The sequence below is a fragment of the Sinohyriopsis cumingii genome, chromosome 9 (genome assembly GCF_028554795.1).
Source record: "Sinohyriopsis cumingii isolate HCF-2022 chromosome 9, ASM2855479v2, whole genome shotgun sequence".
Lineage (NCBI taxonomy): Eukaryota > Metazoa > Mollusca > Bivalvia > Unionida > Unionidae > Sinohyriopsis > Sinohyriopsis cumingii.
In genome coordinates this window covers 6,757,251-6,772,585 of record NC_142969.1, presented here as the reverse complement: position 1 = coordinate 6,772,585, position 15,335 = coordinate 6,757,251, and the positions used below count along the sequence as shown (strand labels likewise).

At 34.4% G+C, this 15,335-nt stretch overlaps 1 protein-coding gene across 2 annotated transcripts in view; it reads left to right on the top strand.

Moving 5' to 3' along the window:
• LOC149791219 (sclerostin domain-containing protein 1-like) overlaps positions 1-15,335 on the top strand; it is a 69,961-nt gene that overhangs the window by 14,404 nt on the left and 40,222 nt on the right. The window contains exon 2 of one of the 2 annotated variants that reach the window (XM_089969690.1): positions 14,011-14,049. The exons of the other annotated variant lie outside the window; for it this stretch is intronic. Coding sequence (XP_089825816.1) covers positions 14,011-14,049 — 39 coding nt within the window. The remainder of the gene's footprint in view (positions 1-14,010; positions 14,050-15,335) is intronic. 2 annotated transcript variants of the gene reach the window in all.

The following is a 15,335-nucleotide window of genomic DNA, read 5'->3' as shown; positions in this document are numbered from 1 at the left end:
ATTGTTCTACATGCAAAACGTAGTTCAAAATATATTGTTCTCAATGGCGACGAATTACATCCAAAGTTTCTTTCTAGATTTGAAGGAAAATGCCGAGGATGCTCCGATTGTCTCGCAACTCTAAACATGGGGAAACGTTCTTATTAGTAGGAAATTTATAAGAAATGTCAGAAATGTGAAGAAAATAATGAGTTTAATTGTCATTTGCTTTTCTATACAAAAGAAATGAAGTATTGTTTATATACTCCGATTGTATTTTGAAAGATTGGTAGTAAATAGCCCTTTTACAGCAAGAATTCTGGAATGAAACTAAAAGTACATGGACAGGAGGTCAACGTTTTCCAACATTGTTTCATTTCTGTCACTCTGTTTATCGAATAAGATATACGTGTGTCAATAACACTCATCATATATATTTATTTGACAAATCCATCGTTTCATCACTTGAGTACCAGAATATATTTAGCTAAAATCGTAACGGACATAAGTCAGTAGGAATTGCAGCCATCTTGTTGGAACTGATGAAGGAAGCAGTCGCAAGGTAGTTATAGCTTCTAACACCGGCACGAATTTTATTAATATCTTTTTGAAAAATAAATTTCTCTTTTTTAATTTGAAAATCAAATATTTTTTAAATACTTCTTACTTTTTGATAGTTTTAACTTGAATGGGACTGAACATTATTTAGGGCTTCTCTGAACTCACAAACGATGAAAGTCTCGCATGTTTCGATTTTTTAACCTTGTAACTGCTTCATTCATTTGTGTAAAGTTTATCTTCCATCATTCCAGGTTTTGGCATTCTTATATCAATTGAAAACGATTAAAAGCTGGCAGCAAGGTGGTTAATTTGACACCTGGCAAGTTGTGATATACTAGTTATAGGGATAAGACGGTGAATCCCGTGTAAACCAAGATACACAAAGACTCTCCATATAAATGAACTTGCTAAGTGACCGTTCTTCAAGAAGGACTAATCTCTTAAGTGCAAGGTTCCACTAAAGTATGTGGTTTTCACAAAGGGAGAAAATCCTATTATATTTCTTCATTCCAACCTAGTATTATTGCGTGCGTACATTGTTGTTAATGCCATTTATATGCGTTAGACAGAATGCAAAAGCATTCATTTCAGTTATTCTAGCTAAACCCTGTAAATCTTTTGCCAAACTTTGAATATCTTTACTTATTAAGTAAATATCAAAGACAATTCTGCATCACCAGTTTTAACGGCTTCGGATTGCGGAACACGTGGCATTGTGCTAACAAGGAAGCATATAGTAAACAACACTTCAGTAGTTTCAACACGAACTCGAAGAACGGCATAAAGATAAGCCATATTGATCTAGAATAAATAATGAAAACGGCGTGCCGTTTTTATTGTATACAAAGATAAAGTGAAGCTATGCATTTTGAAATCGTATTTCAGTCTTAAGAAATTTTATTCAATTTGTCTGACTCGTCACAAACATCTTCCTGAACATTTAATATGAATAAATTATTTCGTAAGAAATTATTTTCTGTCATTCTTCTTTATAGCACTGAATAAATGGAGAAGGGATCTCTAACAAAAGTCATTCTAGCAGGATTTGCTTTCAGCACCTTAGAAGCCTCAGACGCTATATAAGGGACATTCTTGTTCTTGGGAAGCTAGTGCCTGGTTTTTCTCCTTTTTTATCCCAGTACTGCATAAAATAACTCGAATTGTAGACGTACCCCATCGATACACCAATCTTACAGTTTTGCTTCGAGTACTATAAGAACAATTAGTATTCTTAGTCCAAGGGTATTACCGAATTCTTAGTCCAAGGGCATTACCGAATTCTTAGTCCAAGGTCATTACCGAAGGTCTTTCTGTCTCATATTACTACTGTCACCATAGAGGCTTCAACCACAGACGTATAATTAATATTCGTAGGAAATTAGTCTCAGTGTTCCTCTTCTGTCATAAAATGGCTCTAGAATGATTACTCGAATTGTACACCATTTTCCAGTTGAGAATCTAGCTCGTTTTGCTGTCAGTACTTTAAAGGCTTAACACTTAAAAAAGGAAAATTGTGTTACTTTAGCTACGAGGCTATCAACAAACTGTACTTAAGATACAAAATGGATTACTATTCATTAAACGCAAAATAGTTTACTATTCATAAAACACAAAATAGACTAATATTCATTGAAAACAAAATAGACTACTATTCATTAAATACAAAATAGACTAATATTCATTAAATACAAAATAGGTTACTATCATTAAATACAAAATAGATTACTAATCATTAAATACAAAATAGACTATCATTAAATACAAAATAGACTATTATTCATTAAATACAAAATAGACTAGTATTCATTAAATACAAAATAGATTACTATTCATTAAATACAAAATAGACTACTATTCATTAAATACAAAACAGACTATTATTCATTAAACACAAAATAGACTACTATTCATTAAATACAAAATAGACTAGTATTCATTAAATACAAAATAGACTACTATTCATTAAACACAAAATAGACTACTATTCATTAAATACAAAATAGACTACTATTCATTAAATACAAAATAGACTACTATTCATTAAATACAAAATAGACTTCTATTCATTAAGAAACTCGTTAGATGTTCCTGCTATTCGGAAAAGTTCTATCTTACTAGGTTGTTTTTGCACATTCTATGTGCATTGTTAGAACTTCTTTTTTATTCAGCTCTATATGACCGGTACTGTGTTGACGTGCTTTTAAACAATATCATGCACCTGGATCATTCCATCAGAGTTGACAAACAAATTATTCGTAAAGAGCGTAACATTTATCAAGCACAATCGCTAAATATCGGGATCATACTGTTTCGATTTTTTGGAGGAATCAGACTGATTCGTTTATCGGGATCAGACTGTTTCGTTTATCGTAATCAGACTGTTTTATTTATCGGGATGAGACTGTTTCATTTATCGGGATCAGCCTGTTTCGTTTATCGGGATCAGACTGTTTCGTTTATCGGGATCAGACTGTTTCGTTTATCGGGATCAGACTGTTTCATTTATCGGGATCAGCCTGTTTGGTTTATCGGGATCAGACTTTCGTTAATCGGGATCAGACTTTCATTTATTGGGATCAGACTGTTTCGTTTATTCTTGGTCATACTGCTCTCCAGTGAAGTCAATAACTCCAGTGCCTGCACTGATCGTGTCAGAATCCTTTTGATTTATCATTTCAATTCAAACGAAATGAAAGTAATAAGTTACATTTATTGTGGTTGATCTGCAGAATTAAGACTCGTATATTCATTAATTTTATTAAGTTTGGAAACGATTTGGCATAAAGAAGAAATGTGTTTTTGCAGAAAAATTAATAAGTCAACATGTGATATTAGTGAGAGCGCCATCTGGGGATCAGTTTCTAATTTTGTAATTCTTGGAAGAATGCTGGGAGGTGTTTAATGAGCAACTAGTTTCTGTTGCTAGGAAACTGAGTTGCTCAAAATTCTGACGAAACACCTTAAACATAACCGTAAACGAATTATTATTATTATTATTATTATTAAAGACATACTGTCATTCAAACAATGCAACGTCATGTGTCATTACTGACTCCCATATGCGAAAAAAAATGGCATATACGCTATTATCTGTTAGGGGCAGAAAAAATGTATCGAGTCTCTATGATGTACATAAAATATATCACGTTATGAAGTACATAATATATACCACGTTATGATGTACATAAAATATACCACGTTAGCTTAACATGTCAGGAAGGTTATCAGAGTGCGATAGTGATTTTGTACATTTGGGGTAAAAGAGACAGTCAAATGGGTACAGTAAACTCTCGAAGAACGTACTTCTGAATCGTGCGAGCTAGAATGTTCTTCTCCAAGCAACATGTTTATTTAGAGAAAGATGACAATTTTTTTATAGGATAAAATGCGACATGATTTATATACCTAATCAATCATAAGACAGAGGGAGACTGTTAGGAAGCAAGACTGGTTCGAAATTGGGTTTGATCGATGTCCTTACATATACTCTGTATATAAAAATCGCACTACAATACATGGATGAATAAAACAGCATGTCATGACATCAATATATTATTATCGTCGGAAAGTGTCACATGAATAACGGACAGACACACGTCAAGATAGACGGTACAGAATTCATTTGCAAGCACAGATGTGGACAAATGTTATATATATATATATATATATATATATATATATATATATATATATATATATGACGAGATATATATATAACGAGAAAGAGATAGAGACAAAGAATAATAGAATAATAAAGATATTTTGCTTGGATGAAAGACTTGTGTAGTGTGGATAATACGACATTATCCATGAGAGAGGAAGCTATGAAACATTTGTTTGTAAACACGGAGTCATATTTCACACAGGAAAATGAATGAATGTATTTTTGTTTTGGAATCAGTATTGACGTTTGTTGATATTGTTTTTAAACCCGTGACTAATTGTTACACATTAAAGTAGGCTTTTCACATAGGAATGTAAACATTACAGTTTTTCTCACAATTTTGTTTGTTGTCAGTCATTGTCAAATATACTGTTTGTTTATGATAAATTGTAGAGACTTAGCATAAATATATCATTGGACTACAAGGTGGAAAACTCACCTATGCCTAGATTCTGTCAAAACATAACTTTTCTATGAGAACGAATACACTTGTCCAATCTATACCTAATCATCTATGTGAGGCAGTTGGCAATGCTTTCACAGCAGGCAATTGGATTCAACAAGGTACATTTGCATAATAACATGGCAGAAGTTTAAAAGAAAATATATTGGCTCTAATAACGACATGGGTAGACATGCAATTCAACTTGAATAGCCTTTGTCAGGGGCATTTGGAATACTTCTGGTCTTTCAACATATCTGTACATCTCTGCGCATTGATTGAAACAATCGGTCGATGATTTTCGAAACGCATGGGCCTGAGAAGCAAACCAGCTGAGACAAATAGCTGTTCCACCAATGCTTTTGGCACCCTATATAGATTACATAAGACATGTCATATAGGTAAGTAAGTGACAAAGGCTTGCGTTGAATTCGGCGCGTTTTGTTTTCAATGTGGCGACCAATTCGAATTGCACTTGCTTTTGAAGATGGCAACTACCGATTCAAATAAAGGCTATACTCGTAATTTCACTCTAAACTTTTTCTTTTCTCGAGAGTACGAGGTAGCATACGGATACACGGAATAGTAGGGGCCATCTATTTAGTACGTACGCAAACATCTGGTAAAGCTTGACCCCCCCCCCCCAACATGTACACATGCGTACTTTTTACCCGCCCCACATGCGTACGTACGTTTGACGCAACCCCCCCCTCCCCCGTTCTATTGAACGGCCTATATTTAATCCACGCAGAAACGATCAAGGATTAATAATAATTAACGTGTTTAATAAAACAGACAGTCCACCGACGACGAATGTCTGGCTGCATCAAAGTAATAAGCTGCGTAACTTTAAACAGTTTATCTAGTGTCTGCTAAAATTAAAAAACGCAGTCGAACAGGTTACGTATTATACAAATTATTATCCAGGTTTCACCCCACCCCACCCCGTTTCCTATGCGTACGTACATTATCAGTAGCCCCCCCCCCCCCCATACGCAAGCGTATGCATTTGGGTTAACCCACTCCCACTTCCATACATACGTACTAAAAGGATGGCCCCTAGCTATTTATCTGGTCTGGTTTTCTTGTCTTATTGGGTCTGATTTATTCAAACTGAACCGCGATTGTTGAAATAGGCTGATATGTAAAGTCGCTGGGGAAAAGCTCGAAGTTAACCGCCTGTGCGTGACGTAGGATTGTGGTGTTAGCAGCTGGCAGTAAGTGTTATACCAGGACATTCGAATACAATGAGGGTCGGTGGCGACATAAAAAAGAAAGCTCGTTGCAAATATCTTTTCTTTATGACCTTGTGTGATTCGTATTCCCTTACCTATATAATACACTACCCATGCCTTCCTACCTTCTATATCTACTTACTAATATACCTACCTACCAAACTATGTACCTACATATACACGCATATACCTACCTACCTACCTACCAAAACACACACATACACACATACACACACACACATACATACATACATACATACATACATACATACATACATACATACATACATACATACATAAGACTGAGACAAACAGACAAAGAGTACAGGAGGTGCTGCAGCTCATTTGAGAGAGAGAGAGAGAGAGAGAGAGAGAGAGAGAGAGACCGGTGCACAAATATATATAGAGTGTGCTTGCTGTTGTAACTCGTAGAACGTTGCTTGGATCAAATCCACTTTGTGCAAGGGCTTGGACCATGCCGGAAAATGCAATATTATTTTAATTCACATCAATCTAGTTTACTGTAAAAAGGACTGTAAATAAAGCATATAACACTCAGATTCATAAATCGTTTCCTCTTTGGATCTTTTTTATTCAACTTTATTCGTACACATCTCGTGCAGCCCGTCACAGCAATTGTTCCAGTGGATAAGCTTAAGCCTTCCAGCCCAATAATGTTATTATTAGCTGATACTTGCGTCTTAGTTAAAATTGTTATTAAATGTATAACGTTAAGAAACATAATATTTAGCCGTCATTGAACTTTACCTGTTTGAAATATGGCACATCTTGGGTTAACAGCCTGGATGTCATCGCGCATTAAATAGGACAGGCAATTGTACTTGCGACGAAAAATATATTTTTTTTCTTCTTCTTATATATAATGATTGTAGCTTTTCAATTTCGCAGATAAATTACGATCTTCAAACCAAAAGGCGTGAAACAGCTTCATCCGGTCCTGAATTTAAAATCACCACTTAAACAAGCTACTCGACTGCAAAAAAGTTATTATTTATTAAATTTCACCCTCTTATTAAAAAAATAAATATATGACTATTGCTTGTATATTCGTTCAAAAGAACCCATTAACGTGATGTTGGAGAAGGTGTACAAATATTGTATCTGGAGCCAAAGGGTCATCACAGTCCTGGGCATAGTCTACCAGTAATTTGAATTCAGATAGCACAGTGGGTGCCACATGATATCAGTAACTAGTGCAGTATTAATAACTTTAATCACGTGTCCTTCTTAAGAGTATCCTTTCTAACAAAGTAATGAGTTTGCTTTTCGAACCAGACTTACCCGTTCTGTATCACTTCCTCACAAATCTCTATCACTCCATAGCTTTCGCCGTGCATTCAGCTGTATCTGTACCATCATTTAACCTATGTTCATGTATGTATGTATGTATATAGGTATTGAATGGATGGAAGATGCGTGCATTTATGTACGTATGCATGGTGTTTGTGTGTTGGTAGAGACGAAGGTGTCCGGATAGGTATGATTGCTATTGTCACTATCTCTCTCTCTCTCTCTCTGTTTTGTATTAGCCTTTGAAAAAGACTCATTAAGAGTCGAAAGCGCTTAGGCTAGTTAGATATTACTTTTGCATTTAACTTAATCAATCCCTGACATACCTGGTCCCTTGCTGGATCCAGTGCACTTGAAAGGACATGTTATTCGCAATATGATTTGTATTCTTCATATATATATATATATATATATATATATATATATATATATATATATATATATATATATATATATAATATCAAACTTTCCTAATGCAACAATTCTTTGAGAAATCGTTGTTGTCAACTAATAATTATAGATAACAAAACATGACAATATCAATTACAAAAGTAAGAAGCACCAACATAATATATGTTTAAATGCTGTTACATTATTTAAACCAAAGTGAAAGTATGTAATCCATACACAATGTCGAAAGGGCCGAAAGCAGTATACATTAAACGTTTTACATTTTGCCAAATGAGGTATTTCAATCTAGTAAGTACACTGAAACAAATGGAACTTAACATGGCATGGCAATAATGTCAATTTATGAGCACACGTTTGTATGTATGTATGTATGTATGTATGTAGGCATGCATGTATGTATGCATGCATGTATGTGTGTGTATGTGTGTGTGTGAGCGTGCGTGTGCGTGCACGCGCATAGACGCACGCACGCACGTACTTACGTATGTATGAACAATGAACAATAGCTCTGCACAACAATGTGGTGCCAATCAAAATTTCAAACATGTAGAAACAAAGAATTGAAAAAAAATCCTCGGAAATTAAACTCTTCCAAGGAAATGTATACAAGAAACTGGAAACCGGTTTCATTCTTGATTGATGCCGCATGGATTTTAAGTTCTGTGGTGACAGATCAAATAAGTTCCCTAAGTTCTTTTGGTTTCGGTGTTCTAAATTTGATTGTTGGCCGTCAGAAGAACATTACTGTAATGGTTGCCAGCGGAAGAAACTGTTCCGCAACGGGGCTTCTAGGAAATATTTTGGATTGCCTGTCGACTATATGTAGAAATTGTGTGCAGTTATTGGTTTCTACATGCATGGAACGTTACTAGTAATTGGCATAAAATAACCATTATTACGCCAATTTACCGCCAAACGTTAATCCTTCCATCCATCCATACATCCATACATCCATGAATGCATGCGTGCATGAATACGTACGTACATACATACATGCATACATACATACATACATACATACATACATACATACATACATACATACATACATACATATCATTTCATTTCATTCTAAGTTTTAAAGAACACTGCAACCCATTTTCCTCGTCATGTGTTACATCTAGTTGCAAGGTTGTACCTCCCTGGAGCTTTCTTGCAGTTCTTGGTTTACATATAATCGTGTCAGCTTAAAACTAGAGAACTCTTATAGTCTGGTTCAGTTGGCCATCGTGTCCCGTTGTCCACGAAACAACCGCCACACGGTTTATTGTCCTTGTGCAATTAACACCCAAACACTGCAGCGCTTCTTCAGCGAATGAGCAAGTATATTATATGACTTCAACTTGTTGCTATAAACATATTACCTTCTAATTGCAAATGTGATAAGAATAAAAAACAACATTGCCTTTAGATGCGTATCCTAAATGTTGACATTTGTGACATACAAATTTATGTATTGTATGAAATCACGTGTCTAGTACTACGGAAAGACATACCGAGAAAGAATATTTCAAGGTTAAAAGTATTAATGGACATTTCTTTAACGGTTTCCAAGAACGCCGCCCTTTTCGTAGGGCGTGACCTTCCACCGTTAAAGTACTGATATTGCCCAGCTCTCACCACTATATAAACCATATTCGTACATATTTGCATTTATTAGCACAAATATTTAAGTTAAGTGTGCATATCTTTGAAATAGTATCTGGTGAATTGGGTACTCAAAAGTTCCACTGTCATAATTTGAGACTTTTTTCTGCATAAGTTTCTCTGTCATGGTTCTGTCTTAGTCACAGGTAGCGTGATTTTTCTTTTCCTCGGTTATTTATATCATGGTACTTAATTCTAATCACTAAACCAATTTCATCAAATTGTCATTACGACATTTTCTTTTTACTTAAAGATCTTTGCATTATCAATCACGACATCTATAATAGGTCAAAGTTTACTTACCTTCACTTTTCAATTACATATTCATGAGCACACTAATTTTTTGAAGACTTGTTGAAAATACCAGATAAACTGTTAAATAAATGAATGAAAAAATATATATATATATATATATATATATATATATATATATATATATATATATATATATATATATATATATATATATATATATATATATATATATATATATAAACAAAGCATTGATCAATTAATAATGAATGAAACAAATAGTTGCATGTTTGGGACATTGAACAAAATACATTAGTGTACAGAACATTGATTAATGACAATTGTTAGATGAATTTAAGACACACAAGGTGTCAAGAATTGTGATTATCAAAATTCCAGTTTATTCACATTGATGTCGCGATATTGCAAGACGTTTTTAATGTAAAATTGTAAATCAGTTCATTTTGATTGAATTTCAGTATACTTCTACATTTTAATATACATGTATATGTTTTGTTTTACTAAAAAAATTAAACAACTACGAAATTATGAACTGCAGATGATGAAACGATTTGTGTTCCAACACCTTCATACTCCTTTTTCTCATTACTTAACCACATTAATTATTATCCAATTTAAAGTCAGAAAGATCGTAATTTGTCATTAAGACCTGCAAAGATAAACTTTTTTTCTTTCCAGAATTAACATGAATGCTGCAAAAAAGCTATCATTTGAAATAAAATATTTGAAATACGGTATTGTACTAAATTATGTATTTTTTTAATTTTTAAGAAAAGGAGGAAAGCAAATATATTGCCTATGGGGACATGCTTCTAGTTTGTGATGATATATTAAAGTGTTTCAGCTGGATGATTTTGCAGTGAATTACGGCATTTTGGTCACGTTTTATTTTTGTTTTGACTAGTACATTGTCAGGTTTCAAAATGTCTCTTTAAGTTACCATTCGAAAGCTTCTTTTCAATAAATTGTTAGGTCTTATTTAAAGGAATTGAACAGTTGGAGAAAGCGTATAGATCAGAGTGGCGTTTAAAGTCACTAATAATATCAATTTTTGCCCTAAAATATAGTTCGGATGTAACGGTAGGAAGGTATCTCAAAGGGGTCAGTTATTTCGATACAAACGTTATGGTTCAAAATGGATCTGTGAATATTGTAAATGATATTGACTAGATCCATCATTATTTCCTTATCTCCCAGTCTTCTCATGCACTGTTATGCTTCTGAAACATATAGATTCCATATAGGACTTTGGAATCATTGAGAATGTCTTGATTCGGGGGCCGTTTTCAACATTATGTGATCGAAACATATTTCTTTTTATTTCCCATAGATGACAGCCTTGATTGTCGGATACAGCGGTTTCTATATAGGTGTACTTAACGGTTTCACATAGGAATTTTGTACGTTTATGAAAAACGTATCAGTTTTCAATTTTCCATATATATCTTAAAGGTATCTGTCTTTCTATCTATCTATCTATTTATCTATCTATTTATTTCTTTGTCTGTCTCTGTGTATGTGTGTGTGTGTGTGCATTTCACTTTCATCTACATCTCAATTCATTTCTCCTGCACACGAAATCTTATAATAAGATCATATTAGCAGCTTATGACTCAAAAACTGAATCTGGTCTTATCTTTGCCATTGCTTTTGGCGACATCGTTCGTCAGTGGGTTTTTTTAATGTGTGCACCAGTAGTCGTTGGTGATATTTTGTATCTGTCCTGCGTCTGTCGGTGATAACTATCCTGCATCTGTCGGTGATAACTATCCTGCAACTGTCGGTGATAACTATCCAGCTGCCGTCGGTGGTGATGTTTGTCCATTAGGAAAGGAGATGTTATAATTGACCCTTTGACTCAAGCTAGAATCTGTCAATCAGCAATGAAATAACAGGATTTATGTATTGGACACAAATTCTATCACCAACTAGGTGTAAAGGGCTTGCATCATCGAGAGTCCGACGAAGAGCCTGTCCAATCAAGCAGGGCAGCTATAACTAATTTATTATGTAACACATGTAAATATATCTCTTAATAACTCTGACATCTTTCATTCGATTTTAAAGCAATTTTCGTACTTTATATATCAGTCTTTTTCCAATTACTGGGAACTTGGTCAATATGAACATTGTCGGTTTTAAGACACGAATATGTAAACGAGTCGGTTGAGCATCCTCCGATTTTCAGAAGAGGCAAATACCTTCCAAAAAAATCAAATATGTACCTTGGCACGAGATACTTCAGTGCGCCAAGATGTCGGATTACCTTGCACTTAATTCCTTATTCAAGTTTGCCTTGAAAGACGTGTCACCATTAGCCACTTTCTGCAGATTGTATGTTTCAGGTAATGCATTAACTAGATATGAGTTCGTCTGAAATAGGTACGATGTAGCTCGTAGGAATATTACCAACTCTTATACTTCATGTGAACGGTTACATAAAGCATCAGTACAGCAAAACAATTCTCTATACTACGTTAACATCAATCAGCTCTCCACTGTAACTGTTGATGGATATGTTTTTGAAGGCTTGTACATAAATGTACAACATCCGCTTGATTCATCGTCATAGATTCAGTAACGTTTGACCCAAGTCTTACATAAAGTCATGTATTAAGTAAAAGCATCACCGATGAATCTTTCAGTAATTCGATTAAATGTAAAGTCAACCTGCAATTTGTAGTATCACGGTCACGCGTGGATTCTTCGTGTGACAAGGCAGTGATTCACGTGCAGATGTACTGACGATTTGAACATTTCCGGTGATTTTGTTCTCACACAGAGAGAGAAGATGTATAGCGCTTTAGACTGGAATTAATTTTGGAGAGTGTGCAAGACTAAATAACAGAAGTGGTCTTTTATTTAATTGTATTTGGATAATGTTAGCTATTCTTAACAGGTACTATTTTCTTACTCTGAATTTCTTGATATAGTTTTGTCCGGAATGCCGAGATTAAATTCGGTATCAAATGAACACATGATACGTAGTAAAGTTTCTGAAACAAACTTGAAGGTTTTTAACCCACTTCGCTTGCCAATGGTCGTCCATTCACTTCGTTCGACATAGACCTTTGGTAAATTATCTGAAACAATATATACCGTCCCCATCTCGGATTGGATTCAACTAAAATAAACGAATCCAATCAGAGTGCTCTATTAGGTGGCCTGGAACGATAGTTGGAAATAATTATTCTCGTCTTCTCAAAAAAGCGACACATGTCGCATATAAGTGTCTCCACCTTAAATCTTTTAGGTTGTGTCATTAAAGACATCATGAAAGTCGTCATATTGAATATCTAACATGTCATGTAACATGTTCTCTGTCTGGTCAGTTGGATTCGATTGCTAATGGTAGCAAGTCGTTCATCAGCAAGACGTATCAGTTACAAACACTTCATAGCGAATCGCTATATGTGCCAATGGTCCATGGCAGCCATGATTTCAAATTTCGGATTGATTTTCACTGATCCAAGACATTGTAATCTGTTTACGCTAGATGGATTCAGTTTAATTCAGCGTGACGATGTTTCTCAATATTACGCGATATTGCTCATTATTATGCGATGGTGCTCAATATTACGCGATGGTTCTCAATATTACGTGATGGTGCTCAATATTATGCGATGGTGTTCAATATTGTGCGATATTGCTCATCATTATGTGATGGTGCACATTATTACGTGATGGTGCTCAATATTACGCGATCTTGCTTGAAAGAATCGTTAATATGTACAAGAAAAAGATGGAGTCGGCGACTTAAGAAAACCGTAAAAATGAATTAAGAGTTTCAGTCTTATTAATCATATATGTTTCATTTATAATATGCTTTGATAGATGTCTTACATATCTTCTTACAATGTCCTATTGTAAATGTGGATAAAAATCAATGTACGTAGTGGACACATGTTTTGGAGACCTGCACGAGTCGTATTCATTATCTTAAATACAAGTTATGACAACTAACCCGACTTGACATTATTTGTATCAGATTTTCTCGGTTCGAATTTGCGTTGACGTTGCTTGTTTTCGCAACACAACGTTCCTAACATAATATGTGATCTTATCTATTTTCACAGGTATTCTCTACATGTGAAGTGTGAGTTCCTGTCTTATTCAGATTTATTTTGATCTTTTTAATAACAATTTTGTTTACTTATATTTTCCGTTATCTGTATTACCTGGGAAGGTTCTTTTTGTAACGAATTCGTTAGGTACTTAGTGTATTTTGAATGCATGGAAATAATCCGATTTGGAATGACCTACCTTTCATTAAAAAATTATGCAAGGTAATACAAATGGATTTAGCGTTCTACGTCTTTGCTAAATTGTCACTAGGCCTTTTTGTTTTTTATACTTTGGAAACAAAATATGCCTATTTAATTTGATGTTGTGTTGTTTTTGATGATAAAATCAAACCATTAAAAAAATGTGTATAAAACGTCAGAATGAATTTAGCTTAACAATTTATGCTGTTCTTTCATTTTTAGCTGAAGACTGGGAAAAGAACCTTAACCTAAATGATACTAGTAAGTTGGTTCCTAAACATTTATCTGTGTTGTGTTTCTTAGTGCGAGGCTAACGGTCTCTAACATGCGTCCATTTCATTTCTCTTTTCATTCTTTCTGCCCTTTTGTCGTGCTTTTTTAAGTGTGTAGAATCTCATACGAGGTTTGCTGCTTTCGCGTAGCGTATACAGACAGAAAATGGCCAGATAAGTTAAGAAACTTTGTGCAGAAATGTGGATACTGGACAAATGACCATATTGAGGACCAAAACCACTTTAGGACTCGGGTTTGTAAGAACAAGACCAAAGTGTTTTAGTACTCATATCACTTAATTCAAAGAATTATCAATCGGCTCTTTTAACCCAGTTTGATGTTCTGTGCGAAATACAGTAATGTACCAAGGTACACTATATACCGTAGCAAGTACCTTCAGTGCATGCAAGCATATGCTATGTTCAAAAGAGCATGTCGTGAACTGTTTATTTTTATAAGATACCTCAGAAATGAAAAATATAAATCTTATGAACGAGACCAAAGAGAAAGGACAGCCATTAAAGGTATTATTGCACGATTAAATGAATCTTATGGAAAATAATTGATTTTATGATTATTTTCATTGTGGCTAGAAATGAATTCCCCAAAAGAAGTGTTTCATCTGTCTGTATACGTGTTATTGCACTAGCGTCTTTTGCTTTGGTGATTCATTTCTATTTAACACTAGTTACGCTTGCAGACCTACTTTCCTGTCACACACCCACACACCTTCTCTTGATAATCATGCTTTTAATTTCTCAAATATTAGCAATTTGTTGCTTTCAAATTTGGTAAGATTCCAACGTATTTATCCTACGGAACACGTGAGATACTTTTTGGTTCGATTTGATAGTTATTCTTAAAGTAGAGTCCATAGTAAATCTAATTGTTTCGAAATGATTACAAATTTCGTGGATACGTAATTTTTCCCTGTTCAATAATTACGTTGTTTTCATAAATCTCCGAAATCATCGTGCTAATCTGGATGGCGTCCTGTTTTCAGCCATATTTGGGGAGTGGTATAGTGTCTCTGTCTAAATTATCCGAAATGTGGAAGGAATCATAACGATTACTGAAATAATTTAGCATCTTTCGGATGATATAAGTTGTCAAATTGAGTAATATCCGAATTTAACCCTTTAATCCCATCTTGCGAAGAAAACTGTTTCTAACCTAGTGCAGTACAACCAATAATATCAGCTACATAAACCAGTATAGTACAGTGGAAAAGCACTTTATTGTACTAGCATTTCCTTCGTCATTGTTTCTTATTG